This window comes from Pelodiscus sinensis, chromosome 5 (genome assembly GCF_049634645.1).
Source record: "Pelodiscus sinensis isolate JC-2024 chromosome 5, ASM4963464v1, whole genome shotgun sequence".
NCBI classification, from domain to species: Eukaryota; Metazoa; Chordata; order Testudines; family Trionychidae; genus Pelodiscus; species Pelodiscus sinensis.
The window spans coordinates 93,588,325-93,608,767 of NC_134715.1; the positions used below are offsets into that span (position 1 = coordinate 93,588,325).

Consider the following 20,443-nt stretch of genomic DNA (forward strand, 5'->3'; position numbering starts at 1 on the left):
AACTAATAAATAACTTTTCTTTATCGGCCCTCTCCACACCACTTATGATTTTATATACCTCTATCATATCCCCTTTTCTAAACTGAAAAGTCCCAGTCGCTTTAACCTCTCCTCATATGGGACCCGTTCCAAACCCCTAATCATTTTAGTTGCCCTTTTCTGAACCCTTTTCAAGGCCAAAATATCTTTTTTTTGGTGAGGAGACCACATCTGTACACAGTATTCAAGATGTGGGCGTACCATAGTTTTATACAGGGGCAGTAAGATATTCTGTGTCTTATTTTCTATCCCTTTCTTAATAATTCCTAGCATCCTATTTGCCCTTTTTGACTGCTGCTGCACACTGTGTGGAAGTTTTCAGAGAACTGTCCATGATAACTCCAAGATCTCTTTCCTGATTTGTCGTAACCAAATTAGCCCCCATCATACTGTATGTATAGTTGGGGTTATTTTTCCCAATGTGCATTACTTTACACTTATCCACATTAAATTTCATTTGCCATTTTGTTGCCCAATCACTCAGTTTGGTGAGATCTTCTTGGAGTCCCTCACAGTCTACTTATGTCTTGACTATACTAAACAGTTTGGTATCATCTGCAAACTTGACTACCTCACTGCTTACCCCTTTCTCCAGATCATTTACGAATAAGTTGAAAAGGATTGGTCCCAGGACTGACCCTTGGGGGACACCACTAGTTACCCCTCTCCAATCTGAAAATTTACCATTTATTCCTACCCTTTGTTTCCTGTCTTTTAACCAGTTCTCAATCCAAGAAAGGACCTTCCCTCTTATCCCATGGCCAGCCTTTGGTGAGGGACCTTGTCAAAGGCTTTCTGAAAATCCAAGTATACTATATCTACTGGATCCCCCTTGTCTGCATGTTTGTTAACCCCTTCAAAGAACTCTAATAGATTAGTAAAACAGGATTTCCCTTTACAGAAACCATGTTGACTTTTGTCCAACAAATTATGTTCTTCTACATGATTCACAATTTTATTCTTTACTATTGTTTCGACTAATTTGTCCGGTACTGAAGTTAGACTTACCGGTCTGTAATTGCCAGGATTGCCTCTAGAGCCCTTTTTAAATATTGGTGTCACGTTGGCTACCTTCCAGTCATTAGGTACGGAAGCTGATTTAAAGGACAGGTTACAAACCACAGATAATAGCTCAGCAATTTCTCATTTGAGTTCTTTTAGAACCCTTGGATGAATGCCATCCGGTCTCGGAGATTTGTTAACATTAAGTTTTTCTATTTGTTCCAAAACCTCCTCTAATGACACTTCAATCCGGGACAGTTCCTCAGATTCATCACCCCAAAGGACGGTGCAGATTCGGGAATCTCCCCAACGTCCTCAGCCGTGAAGACTAAAGCAAAGAAATCATTTAGTTTCTCCGCAATGGCTTTATCGTCCTTGACTGCTCCTTTTATAGCTCGATCATCTAGGGGACCCACAGGTTTTTTAGCAGGCTTCCTGCTTCTAATGTACTTAAAAAACATTTTATTTTTTTTTGAGTTTTTGGCTAGCTGTTCCTCAAAATCTTTCTTGCTTTTCTTATTAAATTTTTACACTTGATTTGACAGTGTTTATGTTCCTTTCTATTTATCTCACTAGGATTGGACTTCCACTTCTTAAAAAGATACCTTTTTGACCCTCACTGCTTTTTTTACATGGTGGTTAAGCCACAGTGACTCTTTTTTAGGTCTCTTGCTATGTTTTTTAATTTGGGGTATACATTTAAGTTGGGCCTCTATTATGGTGTCTTTAAAAAGTTTCCATGCAGCTTTCAGGGATTTGGCTCTAGTCACTGTGCCTTTTAATTTCTGTTTAACTAACCTCCTCATTTTTGTATAATTCCCCTTTTTGAAATTAAATGCCAGGGTGCTGGACTGCTGAGGTGTTCTTCCCACCACAGGAATGTTGAATGTTATTATATTATGGTCACTATTCCCAAGCGGTCCTGTAACGGTTATTTCCTGGACCTGATCCTGCGCTCCACTCAGGACTAAATCGAGAATTGCCTCTCCCCTTGTGGGTTCCTGCACCAGCTGCTCCAAGAAGCAGTCATTTAAGCCATTGAGAAATTTTATCTCCGCTTCTTTTCCTGAGGTGCCATGTATCCAATCAATAATAAAATTCCCCATTATAATAGAGTTCTTTATTTTGGTAGCCTCCCTAATCTCCCTCAGCATTTCAATGTCAGTATCATGCCAGTGTAGACGCAGTCCCTGGGTATGTCTACACTCGAAATGTGCATGACCCTGTATTAGGCTGACTTACAGCAATGATGGTAATTATTGTGGTGTTGCATGTCCACACTGCTCTCATTGGGTTGGTGATGCACACCAACACCAGGAGCATTTCCACCAACCTGAGGGTACAGTGAGGAGCAGTTCTGGGAGCTGGGCAGCTTTGTCAATTTCATGGATCATCCTGCTGGGGCTTCTCTCTCCCACTCCCAGCCAGAAACAGGGCCCATTCACTCTGAAACAGAGGCAGCTGGACTCTATCTGTCTGTGTCATCATGGTATTTATACAGATGCTATGCTGACCTAACTACATTAACATAATAACTGTACCTCCACAAGAGGTGTAAGGTTTATGTAAGGCACTTACATAGATGGGAGGAAGGCTGTAGACACTGACATAATTTGGTCAACATAAGCTGCCTTATACCTGTGTAGTATAGACTAGCCCATAGTATTTATCAGTAGACTAAATCCCTATTACTCATTGGTAGAGCAGTCATTTGCCTGCCACTGCTCAGGAGAATGCAAAGTAAATGCAGAAAAAAAGTAAATTGAGTTTCTAATATTTATATAGTTTTAATTATCTAAAGGAATTTTAGCAACCAAGATAAATAAATGTGTTTATTTAATTGGCAAAGGCAGCAAACTTTTCACTGAAAGCTGCTTTTCAAAGATTTTCTACCAAATATTACGAACAACAATATCCATGACAACTTTGTTTCTAGGGCCTCAAACTGACCCTTAAGTCTTGTATAACCACTGTTGGCAGGAACAGCAATAGCCAAAACAGAGATGATCTAATTTTATAAGCTTCTCATTACCAGCTTTCACTTACAATACTTTGTCAAAATTTTTCCCTTTACAATTATTTTCCAAGTACACAGAAGCAGAGAGGCCTTTGGCAACAGACTCACCCTCAAACAGCCTAGAAGAAGCTTAGTTCTTTGCATACGGCATGCAATACAGGTGTCCCTGCAAGGTATTTATTCTTTGCCCCTCCCTCTCTCCCTGTGCACAGCTCTCGTGGTAAGGTTTAAATATCACCATGAAAAGCAAACATGGGGTTGGGACCCTGACCAACTGTAAGTACACAACAGCACTGTCTCCAGAAAGAGAAAACAATGCTACTAATGTTCAAATTTAGCTATTGCTTTTACTCAGGTATTCTGTTACACAGCATCACAGCAGTTCTCAGAGGAGGCTATGGCCCAGGGAAGTTTACAGGATTTTTGCTATTGAATTCAATGGCAGCAAGAGCAATCCTTACATAGCAATCAAAATGATAACAACCTGTTTGAAGACTTACCACTGAAACAGGTTCCATAGCTTCTTGTTTGATAGGGACTGGGTCAAACATTAGCATCTTTTCAGTGAAATCTTCTGGTGTCTGTGTTGTCCTGGGCTACAGGGAGGGGGGAAAATTGAAGTTGTAAGAATGGCTAGAATTAAATTTTTCAATTTTTTTGAACCCTGTAAAATTAAATGCATTTGATTTAATTCTTCCAAATCTAGAGAAAAGCTTTGTGTTTTCAAAAATTCTATTATAATAAAACTGGCTAGTGGTATGATATAAAAGTTACTTTGTAATTTCAGGAAACCCTATGATCAGACTACATTTAGGCATAGTCCAGTGGGTTATCTGTCAAAAAGTATTAAATAGGCATTCCATATGCCTTTTTTCAATAAAAATAACAATGAATTTATGAATGGAAAATTGTCATTAAACAAACAATGCATAAGGTATGAAATATCCAACTGTGTCTAACAGATCTTGTCAAAACATCTTTCAAAATGCGCTTCGAAACCATTCCAGTGTTATCATTTACAATGAGCCCAGTGCAATTGTCATGAAAAGGCATCCACCAACTTCATCAATAGAAGCTTGTTTGAGCTCTTAAAGTGCACATAAGCACATCTACAGTATGGAGTTCCAGCTTTAATTAGCTGTCATTATGCTGTGTGTTGTGGAAGACCTATCCTAGCTCAGACCATGCATTTTTCTATCATTCCAAACTACTATTAATTTTTTTCTTTAGCCAAAGATAGAGAGAACATAAATAGATCTGAATCAGATTCAGGAAGGATGGCATCCTACTTGCCAGTTTGCTATCAGTCACGCTGATTGGAATGTTAACAACACTCTGGTATTTTGACACCTCCTACCACACAAGGAGGAAATTAAAAAACAAGCTAATTGGGAGAGAGATGACAGACTTCCAATCAGACATCTAAACTGATTATTCAACTATTTTACCAAAAGGAACAATGACAACTCAGCCATTATTTTGAAACAATGGTACATTTCCATGAGTTTTCCTTATGAAAAACAATATTTCAGAATTTAGATTGTGTTCTGTGTAGCCCAAACTATTTTGCTAGCTTGTTCAAGCCTATTTTCAAGTCTTTCTGCAATAAAAGTATCTCATATATAACTACTTAAATATCCCAGATAATAACCATATTTACACATTTGCCAAAGGCGACCATCGTGGAAGAAGGATAGGAAGACCAGGAGCCTTCAGAGTGAGACAGAGAAATACAAGAAAGAAAACACAGTAAAGCCAAATATTTTAGGCAAGTGAAAGAAGTTAATATTTAAAGACATTTGGCAAATTTTTAAAAAAGCATTTTATCTCATTTATGAGAATGCAGAGCCACAAATAAAATCTTCCAGAGTATAGCCTGGAGGTCTAGCACAGTATTCCAGATAACAAGGAGAGTATGAGACACAACTTCACCAACTCAGACAAACTTAATGTCTTGTGCAAATCTTGTAGTGGTGTTGGTCCCATAATATTAAAGAGACAGGATGACAGAGAGAATATCTTTCATTGGACCAACGTCTATTGGTGAGAGACACACTTTTGAACTTACACGGAGCTCTTGAAGAGCCTGAAAGCTTGCCTCTCTCATCAAAAGAATTTGGTTTAATAAAAGGTATTCACTCATTCACCATATCTCTGTATAGTGTGTGTATATCTATCAGTCTCAATACAGACTGCTGTTTAAGTACTGTACTGTATTAAATTCAATTGCATCCAGTAGGTGGCACTAGAAACTCATAACAAATAAAATGCTACCATACTCCATTAAGACAATTCCAGAGAGTAAGCTTAAGGTTCACTAAAGCTATGTCTATACTGCAATGCTATTTTGGAATAGCAGAGTATCCTGAAATAGCTATCCGATATCTTCACAGCAAGACCAATATTTTGAAATATCATGGGCTCGCTATTCCAATGTCCTTCTAAACCTCATTCCATGAGGAATAAGGAACATTTCAGAATAGCAATTTATTTTGAAGTAAGTGCTGTGTAGACAGCTTGTTTTGGAATTTGGTGCTATTTCAAAATTGACTCAAAATAAGCTACGCAATTTACATAGCTCAAATTGCGTAGCTTATTTTGAGCTACAGGTGCAGTGTAGACACATCCTAATATATTAAAAGGTTTAATTGGGCCTGGAATTTTCTTATGAAAAACCCAATTTAAATGGAACACCAGAATATATGTACCCCCAAATTAGATCAATTCCAGTAGTTCCACATTAATGAAGAATCATGCAGTAGTCAATCAGTGTGTATGCACTGGAGAAAACAATTTGAGATACATGAGAGAAAGAAAAGGAATGAATTATTCCAAGCCTACCTACGATTACTTTTTCCCTTGATTTGTAAAGTTTACTAATTTATGGAAATACCACCACAATATACTTTCTACATTCTTGAAATGAACAAAGCTCTGAATATAATCATTCTAATAAATAGGAAGGATCTGATTTAAAACAAGCTGAGAAAAAGAGAAACAAATACAGTAGTTCAAAGAAATTGCCAGTTTTGCCTAAATTAAAAGCAACAGCTTTGAAAGACAGAAAGTTTTATAATTTAAATGTGTCTATGTACATTTGTCAATAATGACTGTGAGCAAGTTGAAAAGCAATTATGCAGCCTTTCCTACAACTTCAGGGAATAATTGACATTAGATTTCGTTGTTGTTTTAAGCATTTCCTATAATCTTCTAAGAAATTAAATATTCCTAATCACCTTCTTGTGAAGGAACTTTGTATATACATGACTTCCCAAAGGCATGAATACATACATCTATCAATACAAGAAGACAGAGAAGGAATATTCTACAATGCAATAAAATAACCCAAGCCTACAGTACAGAACAGTACATGCCAGTCCTCATATATATGAGAATTTGTAAATATTTTCTTTCAAAGGTTTCCAGAAACTTTACATTTTTTAATTTAAATTTGTTTTGGTAAAGTGACATCATCAACTTGTAATCTAGTCACTTGAAAGAAAAAAGGTTTAGTGGTTTCAAATAATCACCTCTACCCCTTCCATTTTTTATAGTTTTATTTTTTGGGTGGTGACGGGGAGGGTGGAGGATATCACATTTTTCAGGTTTTTCTCTCCTGCAGCTGTGAAACTCCCATTTCTGCAAACACTTCACCATACACATATTTGAAAATTCGGGCCTGCTTGTATAGATGTTAGAATGAAACTGACAACAGAAAGTGTCTTAGAGAGTAAAAATGAAACGTTCTCTCTTTCATTTATAGTTACCTGGAAGAATACAGGCAGTCCCCGGGTTACATACAAGATAGGGACTGTAGGTTTGTTCTTAAGTTGAATTTGTATGTAAGTCGGAACTGGTACATATTGTAGGGGAAACTCTAGCCAAACATTTCTCCAGAGCTCAGTTTTATTCTCCCACACCTCACTTCCCTCAGGGTATGTCTACACTACCACCCTAGTTCGAACTAGGGTGATTAATGTAGGCAACCGGAGTTGCAAATGAAGCCCGGGATTTGAATTTCCCGGGCTTCATTTGCATATTGCCGGGTGCCGCCATTTTTAAATGTCCGCTAGTTCGGACTCTGTGCCCGTGGCTTCACGTGGCATGAACTAGATAGTTCGGATTAGGCTTCCTATTCCGAACTACCGGTACACCTCGTTCCACGAGGTGTACCGGTAGTTCGGAATAGGAAGCCTAATCCAAACTATCTAGTTTGTGCCACGTATAGCCGCGGGCACGGAGTCCAAACTAGCGGACATTTAAAAATGGCGGCGCCCGGCAATGTGCAAATGAAGCCCGGGAAATTCAAATCCCGGGCTTCATTTGCAACTCCGGTTGCCTACATTAATCACCCTAGTTCGAACTAGGGTGGTAGTGTAGACATACCCTCAGTCCTTTATTCTCAAGCTGAGGTGTCTGCTGAGAAAAGCCGCTCCGCGTCTCCCTGGTCTGTTGGGGGGAAGCAGCAAGTGCGGGGTTGCCTCACCCCGTTTCTAAGTAGGGATCCGATGTAAGTCGGATCCATGTAACCCGGGGACTACCTGTATACAAAAGGTTTACTTTTATTGCTATGTATTAGTATACAAGTTGAGTATTCTTTTCATTTGTTATACTGTTCTTTTACTATACTATTTCCACCTAAATAGTAAGAGAAGCACATTTTGGGCAGAGAAAAATACATGATACATGATCTTTTGGTCCTGCAAGGCAGGGTTATATGTCTGTACTTGGTGTAATATGGTGCAGCTTCCCAGGAACCAGTTTATACCAGCTGAAGGGCTGACACTTAAGAACTTGTTCTGGAATTAACTAAGGGAGAAAATAAACCTATGGAATAATGATCTGTGTATTTAAAAGAACAATGCGACAATGAAAGAAAGACACAGTGATTGTGAGGCCTAAACGTATTTAAAGTAAACAAAAAAAATGTATTTTGGTATTTATGATAATATTTTATAGTAAAGGTTTTGTAGCATACTTGTTTCACACCCCACATTTTTGGTAAATAAGATGGATAGAAAATTAAAGTATCCTCTTAAGTACCTGGGGTACCCTTCAGATAGCAAAACGAGGAGAAACCATAAAATTAACACAAAGCATATTTTAAAAAAATCATAAAAAGTAGTCTTATCTTTTTTCAAATTAGAGAGCTATTTTGCATTGAAGTATTTTATGTGAATAAAAGAATTTTGTGCTGTATGCACTCTGAAACTCAATAATTAACAGCAATCCAGTAAGCAAACATTCCACCCTCTCTCTCTCTCTTTGCTAACAAGCCACCCAGTTTTACTTTCCTGCCTCCTCCCATTCACTCCACCCTATGGATCTTTGCCAAGGCAGTCCAACTTGTCCAAACAGGACACAGCTTTTGATAAGATTCTGCTCACACCCTGTATTTCTAAAAGACAAGTCAAGCAATTTATTTTTGTATGCAAATAAAGACAGGTGCAAAGGTAAAGTCTAAGCAAAGTCCCTCAACATTTCCACAGCTAAAGCCAAGCAAAAAAGAGACAGCACATTTAAAAAAAAAAAAAAAAAAAAAAGACAAACCCCTGTTCTTTACTAAAGGAAAAAAATCCTCTGTTTAAATCCTATGCAACATTCAATGATCCATTTCTTCTGAAAGGAAATTTTATCATCAAATTAGTTAATTTTCCTGTCAATATCAGAGACTTCTCTGTTTTTAACTTCTTGACATGTATGTTTTGTTTTTTCAGAGATGTGAGTAGGCCTACTTAACACAAATTCCAACAATAAGGATTTGTACACACTATTTACTCTGGATGGAATGCCCCCATGGGCATAGCAGCCACAGTCTGCACAACACTGTAGTGCTAACACAGGTACAGAGTAGCCATAAAACACAGAAGGGCTGTATTTGGACCACACATTGGTCCAAAAGTGCCATATAACTTTCTGTAAAGGGAGTGATTTTGAGTTGGGGGCTGGCCACGCAGATTCAGCAGCTACAAATCCCCAAAAGAGATATACAAGGGTTTTGTCCCCTGGTCTAATTAAATATCTGGAATATTCACCAGTGATCTGATCCACACAATAGCTAGGATGGTGAGCACAGATTCTGCCCTTCCCATCCTCTGCACAAAGCTTGTTCATTCATTTTTGTGAGAGGGAGAAACAGGAGATGGCACTTTATTGCTGTTATGGGGCTCACTCATTGTTTAGAAACTGCCAAGTATTAGAGGTATAATTACAAAATAATGTAATGATTGCTATTAAATCAGCACTGCATCAGTATCCACTGCTGCTTTTTCTAAAATATATCTACAAGGCAATTAGAGTCAAATGCCTGAGATTTTGCAGTCATGGCACTTCTGTTGCTCTGAAACTACTTCTTCCTTCATGAGTCTCAAGCTATTCTCATCCTTGCTCCCCTCCCCCTAAAGTGATAACATCTGAAGAACTAAACGAGTAGGTCCGCGGCTTGAGCTTAGTCCTCTCTCTTCCCCACGCAGCAGGGAGCCAATGCTGCCGCTTGAGCTTTGTGGTTGCAGTGCAGCCACAAGGCTGCAACGCCAGCTCCAGAGCTGCTTGCTCTGCCTCTCTCCGCAAGCCGGGTCTGGTGGGAAAGCTCGGGGCTTTCTTCATGTCTCCCCCCACTCCTCTGCATGCGCCCTCTGAGCTGGAAGCTGGAGATGGTGCTCCAGCTTTGGCTTCATGGGCTCCCCGCTGCATGGGGAAGGTGGGGCTGAGCCCCCTCCCCAACCCTACCCCAGTAGGGGAATAGCAGCACAGTGATGCATTGTCCAGAGGCAGCTGCTGCTACATCCCCCCCTCATGCCCAGACCCCCATACTCCAATCCCCCTCGCTCACTTCCCTCCTCCCGCCAAGACCCCGAACACCAAGCTTGCTCCTACACCCTCCCTCCTGGCCAGACACTCTACCCCAAGCCTCATCCGGCATCCTCCCTCCTGGACAGACACCCTACCCCCAACCCTGCTCCAGAACTCTCCCCTCCTGGCCACATCACTGCACCCTCCCTTGCCCCTCTCCCTGGCAGGAAACCATACTCTCAGCCTGCTTCTGCTACCTCTCTCCCACCCAGACCTCGCACCCTCACCCCCTCCTGCACCTATATTCCACTTGCTGGCAGCCCTGTCCTGCACTCTGAACCCCTCATTTTTGTTCCCACCCCAGAGATTAAGGGGGTCCATAAAATGCACTAATTCCAGAACCCCAGAAAAGTAAATCTGACCTATGGGAAGCCTTGAACCTCAGTCCTCCCTGTCCCTTCCCCTTGATCCCTAGGGCCAGAGGAGTGAGATGTCTCATCAGTGAGGACTGGGGATTTTTGGAGGAGTTTTTTTTGCTTCTCACTTCTGTGGTCCCCAACTGATTTTTCTGTGGGTCAGTGGCCCCTGATCCCAAAAAGGTTCCCCGCCATAAATAAAGACAATATTGAAACTTTGTGTGTTGGACATAAATTAATATTTTACTTTATTTAAAATGAAGTTTGATAAATGAACACAAGAAAGTTAAAATGCTTAATCTGTTTAATCACTTAAATTAAACTGTTCTCCCTGGCTGCAGCACTAGCAAAATGGCTCAAGTGTAATTATGTAATTAATGGTGAATTTCCATTAGGAACTGGTGGTCTGCAGAAAGGTTTACATTGAACCAGGTAGTCCATGGGCCAAAAAGTTTGAAAATCAATTAACTATACTGATGATGTTGAAAGACCAGGGAGGCTTTCAGAGACTGAATGAGAAATTACTTCAAAAGGAACCTTAAAAGATAGTTCAACCAAGGAGAAGCAGTTTCTTATAGTGGGATTCCCTGGAAGGGGTAAAGGAAATCCCCCTCATAGCTGGTAATAAAATTTCTTTGTACTCATAGTAATAGTTGTCCCTTAAGGCCCTGGATCAGCAAGAACATACTCAGACTTTCATTGGAAGTAAGCACATGCTTTTCTTCCTTTCAGGCCCAAAATAGCACCAGGAAAGAAAATCTCATATTTAGATGAGTAATTTGATTCAGTCAGAGGGAGTAAGAGTGAGAAAAGTGAAAATCCAGGGCGTGTCTGCACTACAGAGACTACACTGGCATAGCCACGTTGCTATAGCTATGCCTCTGTTACTCCACAGCACAGACAGAACCTATACTGATGGAAGGAGTTTCTCTGCCATTGTGGGAATATCACCCCTATCCCTCCAATCATAGAATCCTAGAAATGGAAGGAACCTCAAGAGATCATTAAGTGTAGTCCTCTGCCCTCATGGCAGGACCAACCACTATCTGGGATTAGGGATGTAAGCAACTAGTTAACTACCCAATAAGCATAAGCCTCTATCAGAGAGAGGCAGCAAAGGGGGAGGAAAGGGGCGGGGAGCAGGAACCAGTGCGTGTGTCGGAGGAGCGGGCATAAAAGCTGGTTCCCCCCAGCACTGTCTCCGTGGGGGGAAGGGAAAGGGGGTCAGGGAAAGAGAAACGCAGCATCTGGGACAGGCGTGAGCCAGGACAGCTGATTCCTGGCTTGCACCCGGTGTCCTCTCCCTCCTGCCGCTGCACCTCAGCCTTTTAAATATATTAATAGCCTGGAGGCTCTTAATACATTTAAAAGACAGAACCACAGCAGGGTTATTAGCTCCCGAGGCTGGGAGCTAAGCCCAATGTGGCTCTACCATTTCCCCCCCTTATCAACTAATCAAGCAGTCGATGGAAATTCCATCGACTATTCGATTAGCTGATTAAATGCAATTTAACATCCCATATCTAGACCATCCCTAACAGGTGTTTATCTAATCTACTCTTAAATATGATGGAGATTCTTCAACCTCCCTAGGCAATTTATTCCAGTGCTGAATCACCCTGACAGTTAAACCTCTCTTGCTGCAATTTAAGCCCACTGCTTCTTGTCCTGTCATCAGAGGTAAAGGAGAATAATTTTTCTCCCTTCTCCTTTTAACAACCTTTTAGGTACTTGAAAGCTGTTATAATGTTCCCTCTCAGTCTCCTCTTTTCTACATTAATGGAAGCATTTTTTCATCAAACACAGCTGTGTCTACAATGAAGGATAAGTCACCATACCTATGTTGGTTGGGGCGCAGGTGTATTTTTTTCACATCTCTGCCTGATGTAGCTATGTGGACTGAATCTTTTAAAGTGTGGACTGAGACCCAGAGATAGCAATGCTGAGGAAAACAGCAAAACAGTTTGGTCCACAAAGACCGGTACTAGGGAAAAGTTATAAGGAACTGAGGGTATGTCTACACTACCCTCCTAGTTCGAACTAATTTCACGAGGAGTAACGGTAGGTCGAACTAGAAAGTCTAGTTCAAACTACCTAGTTCGTGCCCCGTGTAGCCGCGCTGCACGGGGTTCGAACAAGCAGGGTTTTAAAAATGGCGGCGCCCCGCTTATGCAAATGAAGCCCGGGAAATTCAAATCCCGGGCTTCATTTGCAAGTGCGGTATGCCTACATTACCCCGCTAGTTCGAACTAGCGGGGTAGTGTAGACATACCCTGATTGTGCAATGAGAGAATTTCTGCTAATGGATAACTTTAAAAATTTAAAAATCCTACTGGATATTCAGTGAGAATTGGAATTACTCCTGAAACATGCAAATGCTGTACTGAGATGCAGAAAATGCAAATAATAATTTTGCCATTTTTAGAAATCACTGTTTGATCTAGAACTCCTCTAACATATGAATTTGTCAGAAGCCATGTAGCAGATTTAGTCTATATTTCATTGAACTGCACAGCTATGCTATTATGCAAACTCTATAGCTATATGGCTGAAAAACAAATTTGCCCATATAAAAAAAGTTTAATAAAAGAGTTTCTAAGGGTATTCAAAAAAGGAATTTGTTTTTTGAGTTAGAAGTTTCCAATGAGAAAACTTTGCATCCATGCAATCTAAGCCCTGAAGAAGACAGAAAGAGAAACGATCTTTAGCCACCTCCTTAGACAATACTCCATACAATACTCCCCCTTATCAGGGTAGACTGCTGTCTGGTTTCCTGTCTCAAGCTATTGCTTACAAGGAGAAATAGTTTAGCAAAGAGAGCAGATCTGACTTCTCAAAACAAATGAAGTATACTGAATGGTATGGCAATTTTTCCCTTCCAAGCTGGACCTTTTTTTAAAAAAAGTTAATTTTTTAAAGAATTTGAAAGGAAGAATAAAACTACCCTTTGTTCCATTTGAGAAGACTGGTTGGGAAATTGAGAGGCAGAAAGAGTGTGACAGATCTCAAAACTAATTTTACTTGCAGAGAAATCAGGATCTGAAAATCAGGCTGAGTGTCTTTAAAAAAAATATTCCAACATCAGGATATAAAACATCATCTCTTATATTAAGGCTCAAGTCTGCTCTATTACTTGCTCAAATATATTCCAGAAAGTCTTTTATATCTTTGACCACATGGGGCAAAGCTACAAATCTCTAGCCATTAAGAGACAAAAAATACTTTAAAATAGTTTTACGCTCTTAGTTTCAATAAAGATTTGAAAATAGGAAAAATGTCCATGAGCATGTATTGCATGTGTGTGGATTTAGGGAAATAAAGAAAAAGTGGATGGTAGAGATGGAAGAATGATTAAATAAACTTGGACTCTCGAAGAGTGGAGGTTTTCACTCTTTCATGTGCCAATGCTTGTTGCCAGCCTCTCCAAGCCTCCCCCATTCTCTTTCCATTTTGGTTTATGCTAGCATTTAAAATCTGGTAGAGATTTATCTTTCTATTTAGCTAACATACACTTATACTAGTTCCCTTTGGGACACATCAACAATGGCTATTAAATCTCTAAAAGGAAGCACTGGCATTAGATAAAACCTTAAAAGTGAAGGGTTAAATCTGTTCCTAAACTAGCTCTGCCAAACTTCACATTCTGAATTAGAAGCAAGTAGCCTTGGAATGAAAACACAAAGCTTCAATACTGACTGAACAGAAGAGTTTTATTTTTGAAAGGATGTCCTGCAGGCTGTGTCAGTTAATAAACAAAATGCAGAATTTTATTGTAATATGAATCTCGGTCTTAGATTTTATAAAAACTTGACTGAAGAAAGGTGTGAATACCAAAATGTACTACACTTACACAGTTTCCCAATACTAAACTAAAACTAGTTCAACACCTTTTACTGATCCACAGTGAAAAGATGAATTACGACCAAGGTTCAAACCCTGTACATTTTAACTAGTAGCTAAATTACAATATTTATTCACTGTGCAATGACAACGTGCTATGCAGAATATTCTAACAGCAGCAGCAAAAGAACAAAAGTAAAAATCCATAAAAGAGAACAAATAATGATTTTTAAAAATAACTTACCAAAATTATTAACTTGTATGTTCACTTGAAATAATTTTCTTACAATTTGTGTTTCTGAAGAGACAAAAACAAAGTAATGTAAGTATCCACATGCATGTGTATTTCAGTGTTGCTGAAAATAGCCATTGTTACTTATCATTTAGATATAGTTAATATTAATATTTAGTTATCTGTTTTCACTACAAAGTGTCTCTAGTACTATTATGCTTTTAAAAAAAATATTGCAGGTGTGTCCAACATAAACTTCCTTTTTTAAAAATTTAACATGAAAAAGCCAGCAGTATCAGAAGAAATATTTGAAAAACAATTTGAAATAAAAAGGACATATTTAAAGATGGAACATTTCTGTGTACCTGCAGGAAAATGTACATTTTTAAAAAAATGTAAGTGGTAAAGAAAGACAGTCCTTCTCTTATTTTCTCATATTTTTCATTCATTTAGGACAGGACCCAAAGCCTGTTGAAGTCAATGGGAATCTATACATTTAATTGAGCTTTGGTTCAGGTCCTTAGTTCTTCTCCAGTCAGATGCAGAGTTACAGAAAGATTTCTTATATCCTCTTTTTGAATTTCCTCTTGATGTTTTTGTTGGTCCACAGAAGACAAACGAAAAAAAATCTGATATTAAAAGTAGAAAACACATGTACTTTATCCTTCAAAAAGTGCTCAAGAATTTAGCAAGTATAGGAGTGTCATACCCATTTAATCCAAAGAAAGCTGTTAGCAAGGTTTCATTTTCATGAGTTAAATCTGGAAGAATATGGATCCTTGAATTCAGGTGACAGTATGATATTTCCTCTCTTCAAAAAAAAAAAATGGTATAATTCTAATCTTGATCAAAACTGGAACAGAACATGATCACGGTGATATCTTCAGAACGAATGAAGGGAGCAGCAAATAAGGTTTCACAAAAATGAATGTACAGGTCTGTATTCTCTTTTCATTTGCACTGGTATTACACCACTGCAACTCCATTGACTTTAAAAGAATTATTCCAGACTTACATTGGCACTGGTAAGAGGAGAAATCAGGCTCAATTTTTTTGAGAGTCAAACACAGGTTTTTAGAAAAGGGAATGAAACTCATTATTCACCCATGTAAATATATTGGAGTAGAGGGTGTGTGTTAAAAGGTTAACTCAGACTTCTCATGATGACATAACACAGGGATCTTAAGCAATCATGAGTGTGTAGAGACATGATAACTCACTGGGTGGAGACTGGGAGTTGCAGGGCAGTGACAAGGGGCCTGGACTGGGCTACTGGTGTACTTAAAAAAAAACCCACACACAACAGCCTGAAACAGGAAAGAGCACACATATGCCACTTGGAATGTATGACGCAAACCCCAGCCTTGAAACAAAGAACAGGAAACAGCTCTGCTGGCTGTGCTGGAGAGAAAGCACAGAGAAACATTTAGGCAGCTCTCTCTGACCCTATATTCATGAGCAGCTGGAGTTTTTTAAACAACAACAGTGGGTGGAGGTGTTTGTTCACTGGGTGTGAATACAAACACTGTCTTTATATAGGAGACCTCCCTATTTACAGGCAAATATCTACACTCAACAGGAGAGGACATGTGATTTTAGACACCACAAGTCATGACAATTTATCCCAGCCATCCCTTAGATTATTTTTTTTTTGCCCCTAAACTGCTAATATTTAACTACAGTCTGGATTTTACATAACAGCAATCAGCTTACTCTTAGCCTAAAATTGTCTTCTTCAAAGAGAACAACCAAGGGATTGGATCATTACAGGAATTAATATTAAAAGTACACTCTATTTCAGAAATTGGCTATTTTGCCACTGCCAAAATTCAGTATGGTTTGGCAGCTGAAGGCTGACATAATTTAGTGTACCCAGTGTTGCTGTAGCTTGCTGGTCCCAAGATATTAGAGAAACAAGGTGGGTGAGGTAATATCTTTTATTAGACTGGTGAGACACAAGGTTTCAAACAGACAGAGCTCTTCTTCTCAGTGTACTGATGACAGAACTTAAAATTACAAGAATTATTAAAAAGACTCACTCTACTAAAATATTTATCTACAACAATTCACACTAATTTTCACTTTTCTGTACTTTTGCTTCAGTTGCACATGGAGATTTTATCTGTAGAACCAGTTAATCACAAATTATATATATATATATAATTTTTGACAAATCACTCCTACATATGACACTAAACCCATCAAGCTGTTTAAGGAAATAGGGAGCTCTGGGGGTGAGGTAGCACATTTCATCTACATGAAATGTATCAGACTAAGTTTTATACTTGGTTTCTCTCAGAACAACCACTTCACTGTTCTTTTACAACATGCTTTGAACTAGTTCCCCACAGTAGGTCAGACAGCTGCTGTACCAGATATTATCAGATGTGAGAACGTGTTACTGCAAGTTACGTTGATCAGCATCCTAGTAATGACAGTAACCACCATAAATTTCATATTAGTAACCGAAGTTTCAGAAGTATGAGATTGCAACAGGTTACAGAAGAAGCTGAACACCAGTGTATAAGTTTATATGTTCTGCATTTACATTACCAGTTTATTTTCTTTATACTTAACATTTGGAAAGGTAAATATAAAATAATCTAGGCTCTTGTTTAGCTTCTCAATACTGTAGTATATGATCACTTTCAACTGATTTAATTCACTTTTTCATCATTATTTACCTGAACACTTGTTTTTGTAGTGCTGTAGTCATGTAGGTCCTAGGATATTAGATGGTAAGGTAGGCAATATGGTTCTCAGCCACATGTTTCACTTGTGTTTTTGACTGATATTACAGCTGTTGTGTAGGTTTAGTGCATTTTATAATATGGTAGGGAACACTCACAACTGTTACTTACTGACAAAATATTAATGTTCTCATAAAAGGAACGGACCATTTTACATCTTCTGTCTCCACTCCCCTCCCCCCAGGCCTCAGGCTTTACTTACTATTATACATTAACCAGTGTAGGCAAAACATATTTACCTGCTTGGATAAAAGGAAAGTATGCCAGTCAACTAAACTCTGCTGCAGACTCTTGTATTTGAAAATATTAGTGCTATCTAACCAAACCATACATTTTAAAGCACAAGGGATAAAGTTAGTTTGAAGTAAGTGTCTCCAGGGTCAGACAGGATTATCAAATCCAGATGTGATTCCTCTCATAAAAAAAAAAAGAAGGTCCAACAACCAAGAGAGAACATCTTAAAAATTATTCTATGGAAAATACATGACAAGCAATTGTATTATTATTTTTCAATACAGATTAAATAATATTTATGGACATTAATATCAATAGAATCAAAATCACAAAGTCCCTCCACAAAGTCCCCTAACTCTGCTTCTCATAACAGTCAAGGCAGAGTCCTGAGAATTGTGACACTTCCTGAGTTTTCAAAGAGCCACTATATAGAGGCAGAGCGCAAGCAAACAATGCAGGTACAGTAAAATTGAATCAGATTTGATAAAGAAATTGATTTCATCAAATAATTTGAGTTAAAAAGAATGACATTTTGAACAATTCTAAACTGGATATTATTCCTGATTGTTTACTACTTTGTGTGGAATTTCAACATGGGGACTTAAAGAACTTTCTCTGGTCCTTTCCTTCCCCCTCACTCCCCACTCTAATACTTCTGGGTGAAAACTTACATCTGACAAAGCTTGAAGATAAATATTTCTTTTACCATGTAAGTACAGAAAAACTGCACTCTTAAAGGCAGGAAGTCAATTATGGATGTTAATTCCCAGTTTCTTATAAAAGTTATTTTATATTGCAAGTGTAAGAGCTATAATAAATATTAGATATTTTATTTTTTTTCCTATACAGGTGTTAAGACTAGAGTTTTAAAACACTTTTGAACTAATTTTATGTATGGTGTAGGTCCACAATAGTCAGCAGAATTATACCAGGGTTAAATGTGGCCAATAAACTATTCCACAGTGTTAAAATCCTAATGCTAAGTGATAGCGTGTTGTTTAAAAAAAAAACACCATGAAAAACTAATCTCTTGACTGCTCTCCGCCCCCCCCCCCGACAAATTTTTACAATCCCACGGAAGTTAATGGACCCATTATGTTGTCCTACCCAATTTTGTAATTCAAGATTATTAGTAAACTGATGGCGTTTGAAATTATATTTGTCTATTGTACCGCAATCCCCAGGCTGCAAAAAGATGCTCTGGGGGCTGAAGCAATTGCTACCGAGTACCAGAAGCTCAGCAGAACGTCTCAAATTGTCCAAGGCACTAGCGGGGAAAAAAGAGGCTCCCTTTCATATTGAGACATGGAGCAAACACACTTGTCGTGGGATCCTCACCAGAAAAGCTGAGCCAACGGTCTCACACACACAGGTGTGTGATTTTTCTTACCCAATCTCAGTAAAAGCCAGCGGAAATCACATACACCAGAGCAAACCCCTGTATTTTGTCCCACCCTCTCTTGAAAAAAAAAAAATCACAGAAACCGGGGGTGGAAACGTTCGCAGAAATCCCCCTACTTGCCCCCCTACACACACGTGACCTTCTGTCCCTTCTTCCCAGAAAGAGACAAAGTATCATTGGAGTTGGTGACCCCTCCTTCCCCTTTACAAGCTGCGAAGAAGCAGATAATAAAGCACCGCAGGAGCTGACGAGAGAAACACGCACGCTCCCCCCTTCCTGGCGGCTGCTGCTCACCGCCCCCTCCCCCCTGCAACAACTTTCGCAGCAGCAGCAAAGCCTCGCAGGAGCCAGAGCGCGTCAAGGGACTGTCCGCGGGGGCAGGGTGTCCCGGCCCGCAGAGCCTCCGCGCGCTGGCTGCTCTGCACGCGCCCCGCTCGCCGCGACACTTCACTCCCCCTCCCCCGCCCCGCACTTCTCCCAGCAGCTGGAAACTTTTGCCCGCTGCAGGCAAGCTCAGCCCCCGCCCGCTCCCCGCGCTCACATGCGGCACAGGGGCCTCCGCCGCCTCCGGGCTCGGCCGAAGCCCTGCGATGGGGGCTGTGCAGCAGCAACGCGCCCGGCTCCCTCCCTGCGGCTGAGGCTGTGCGCTCCGCGGTGGCCGCGCGGCTCTGGGCGAGGGGAGGGCGCTCGCTCGGCTCCCCCAGGCTCCTGGCACTAGGCTCCGCTGTCACATGACGCCGGCGCCGCTCGCTCTGCCAGGCTCCCTTGGCCGGCGGGGTAAGGGGAGGGTCAGGGAGGGGAGCGCGGCCAGGGCGGCTCCCAGCCCGCTGGGTGGAGGCGGCGCTGGAGGGGCCGGGACGAGTCACTCGCTCGCACGCCCAGCCAGGCACGCACGGCACCCCCGCCCTGCCCCCGGGGGCAGACACTCACAGACACTAATGAGCCCCAGCACCGCGGCGCGGCCGCCGCCGCCCGACCGGCCCTTCCAGCTGCTCCGCCGCCGCGCCCTCGCTGCGTGTCAGGCAGAGGCGTGCGCCTGGCACCCGGCGCCAGCTACGCCCCCTGCCCGCCCGAGCTAACCCGTGCGGCGTGGCGCAGCGCCTGGGGGCAGCAGGAAGGGAGGTGCTGGGCCGGGCTGCCGCGGAGCTGGCTTCACAAACACGAGCTGGGCGAAGGGACCGGCACTGCCTTTCATGGAGCCCGTCCCTGGCGCTGCGGCGGGGCCCGGGCGACGGAGCCGCAGGACGGGCACGGCCCCTCTGGCTTCTCTTGGCGTGGGGACTCGTGTGCCCTGCAACGCGGGGGCGCCGGGCTTAGGGCTGTGATCCACTGTGGCTCGGAGTCAGAGGCCAGGCCAGGGGCATCGCATACCTGAAACAGAAAAGACGTGCACACTCACTGCTATTAAATAAAAGTAAACAGGTAAAACAAAAGTATTCCTTCAGATGCCATTGGGGGCCGAGTTCTCTCTGGTACACTGCTGTTATGGGCTCTACAACTGAGCCACTTTCGTTTAAGTGCTTAACTTTAGGTACTTACCAGGTTTGGCCGAAGTGACCAGGGCAAGGCAACTCAAGAAGTCCTGAATTACATTGGGTATCCCAATGTATTGTAAATCTTAAAGTCAGTGACTCTGGATTTAGACTGCTGTGATCCTAACTCTGGCCTCTAAGTGGGAAACTGTGTAAAGAACAAAGCTCACATCTCCTGACTTTTAGT

At 40.9% G+C, this 20,443-nt stretch overlaps 1 protein-coding gene across 6 annotated transcripts in view; it reads right to left on the bottom strand.

Annotated features, from left to right (window-relative positions):
* KLF3 (KLF transcription factor 3) overlaps window positions 1–19,755 on the bottom strand; it is a 36,993-nt gene extending 17,238 nt beyond the window's left edge. The window contains exons 1-3 of one of the 6 annotated variants that reach the window (XM_006129527.4): window positions 19,655–19,755; window positions 14,351–14,404; window positions 3,559–3,654 (exon numbers count right to left, since the gene is read on the bottom strand). In XM_006129527.4, coding sequence (XP_006129589.1) covers window positions 3,559–3,615 — 57 coding nt within the window. In that variant the 5' untranslated portion in view covers window positions 3,616–3,654; window positions 14,351–14,404; window positions 19,655–19,755. The other 5 variants (XM_006129526.4, XM_075930558.1, XM_014576734.3 and 2 more) reach the window with 5 other exon arrangements.
* Between the last annotated feature and the right edge of the window lie 688 nt (window positions 19,756–20,443).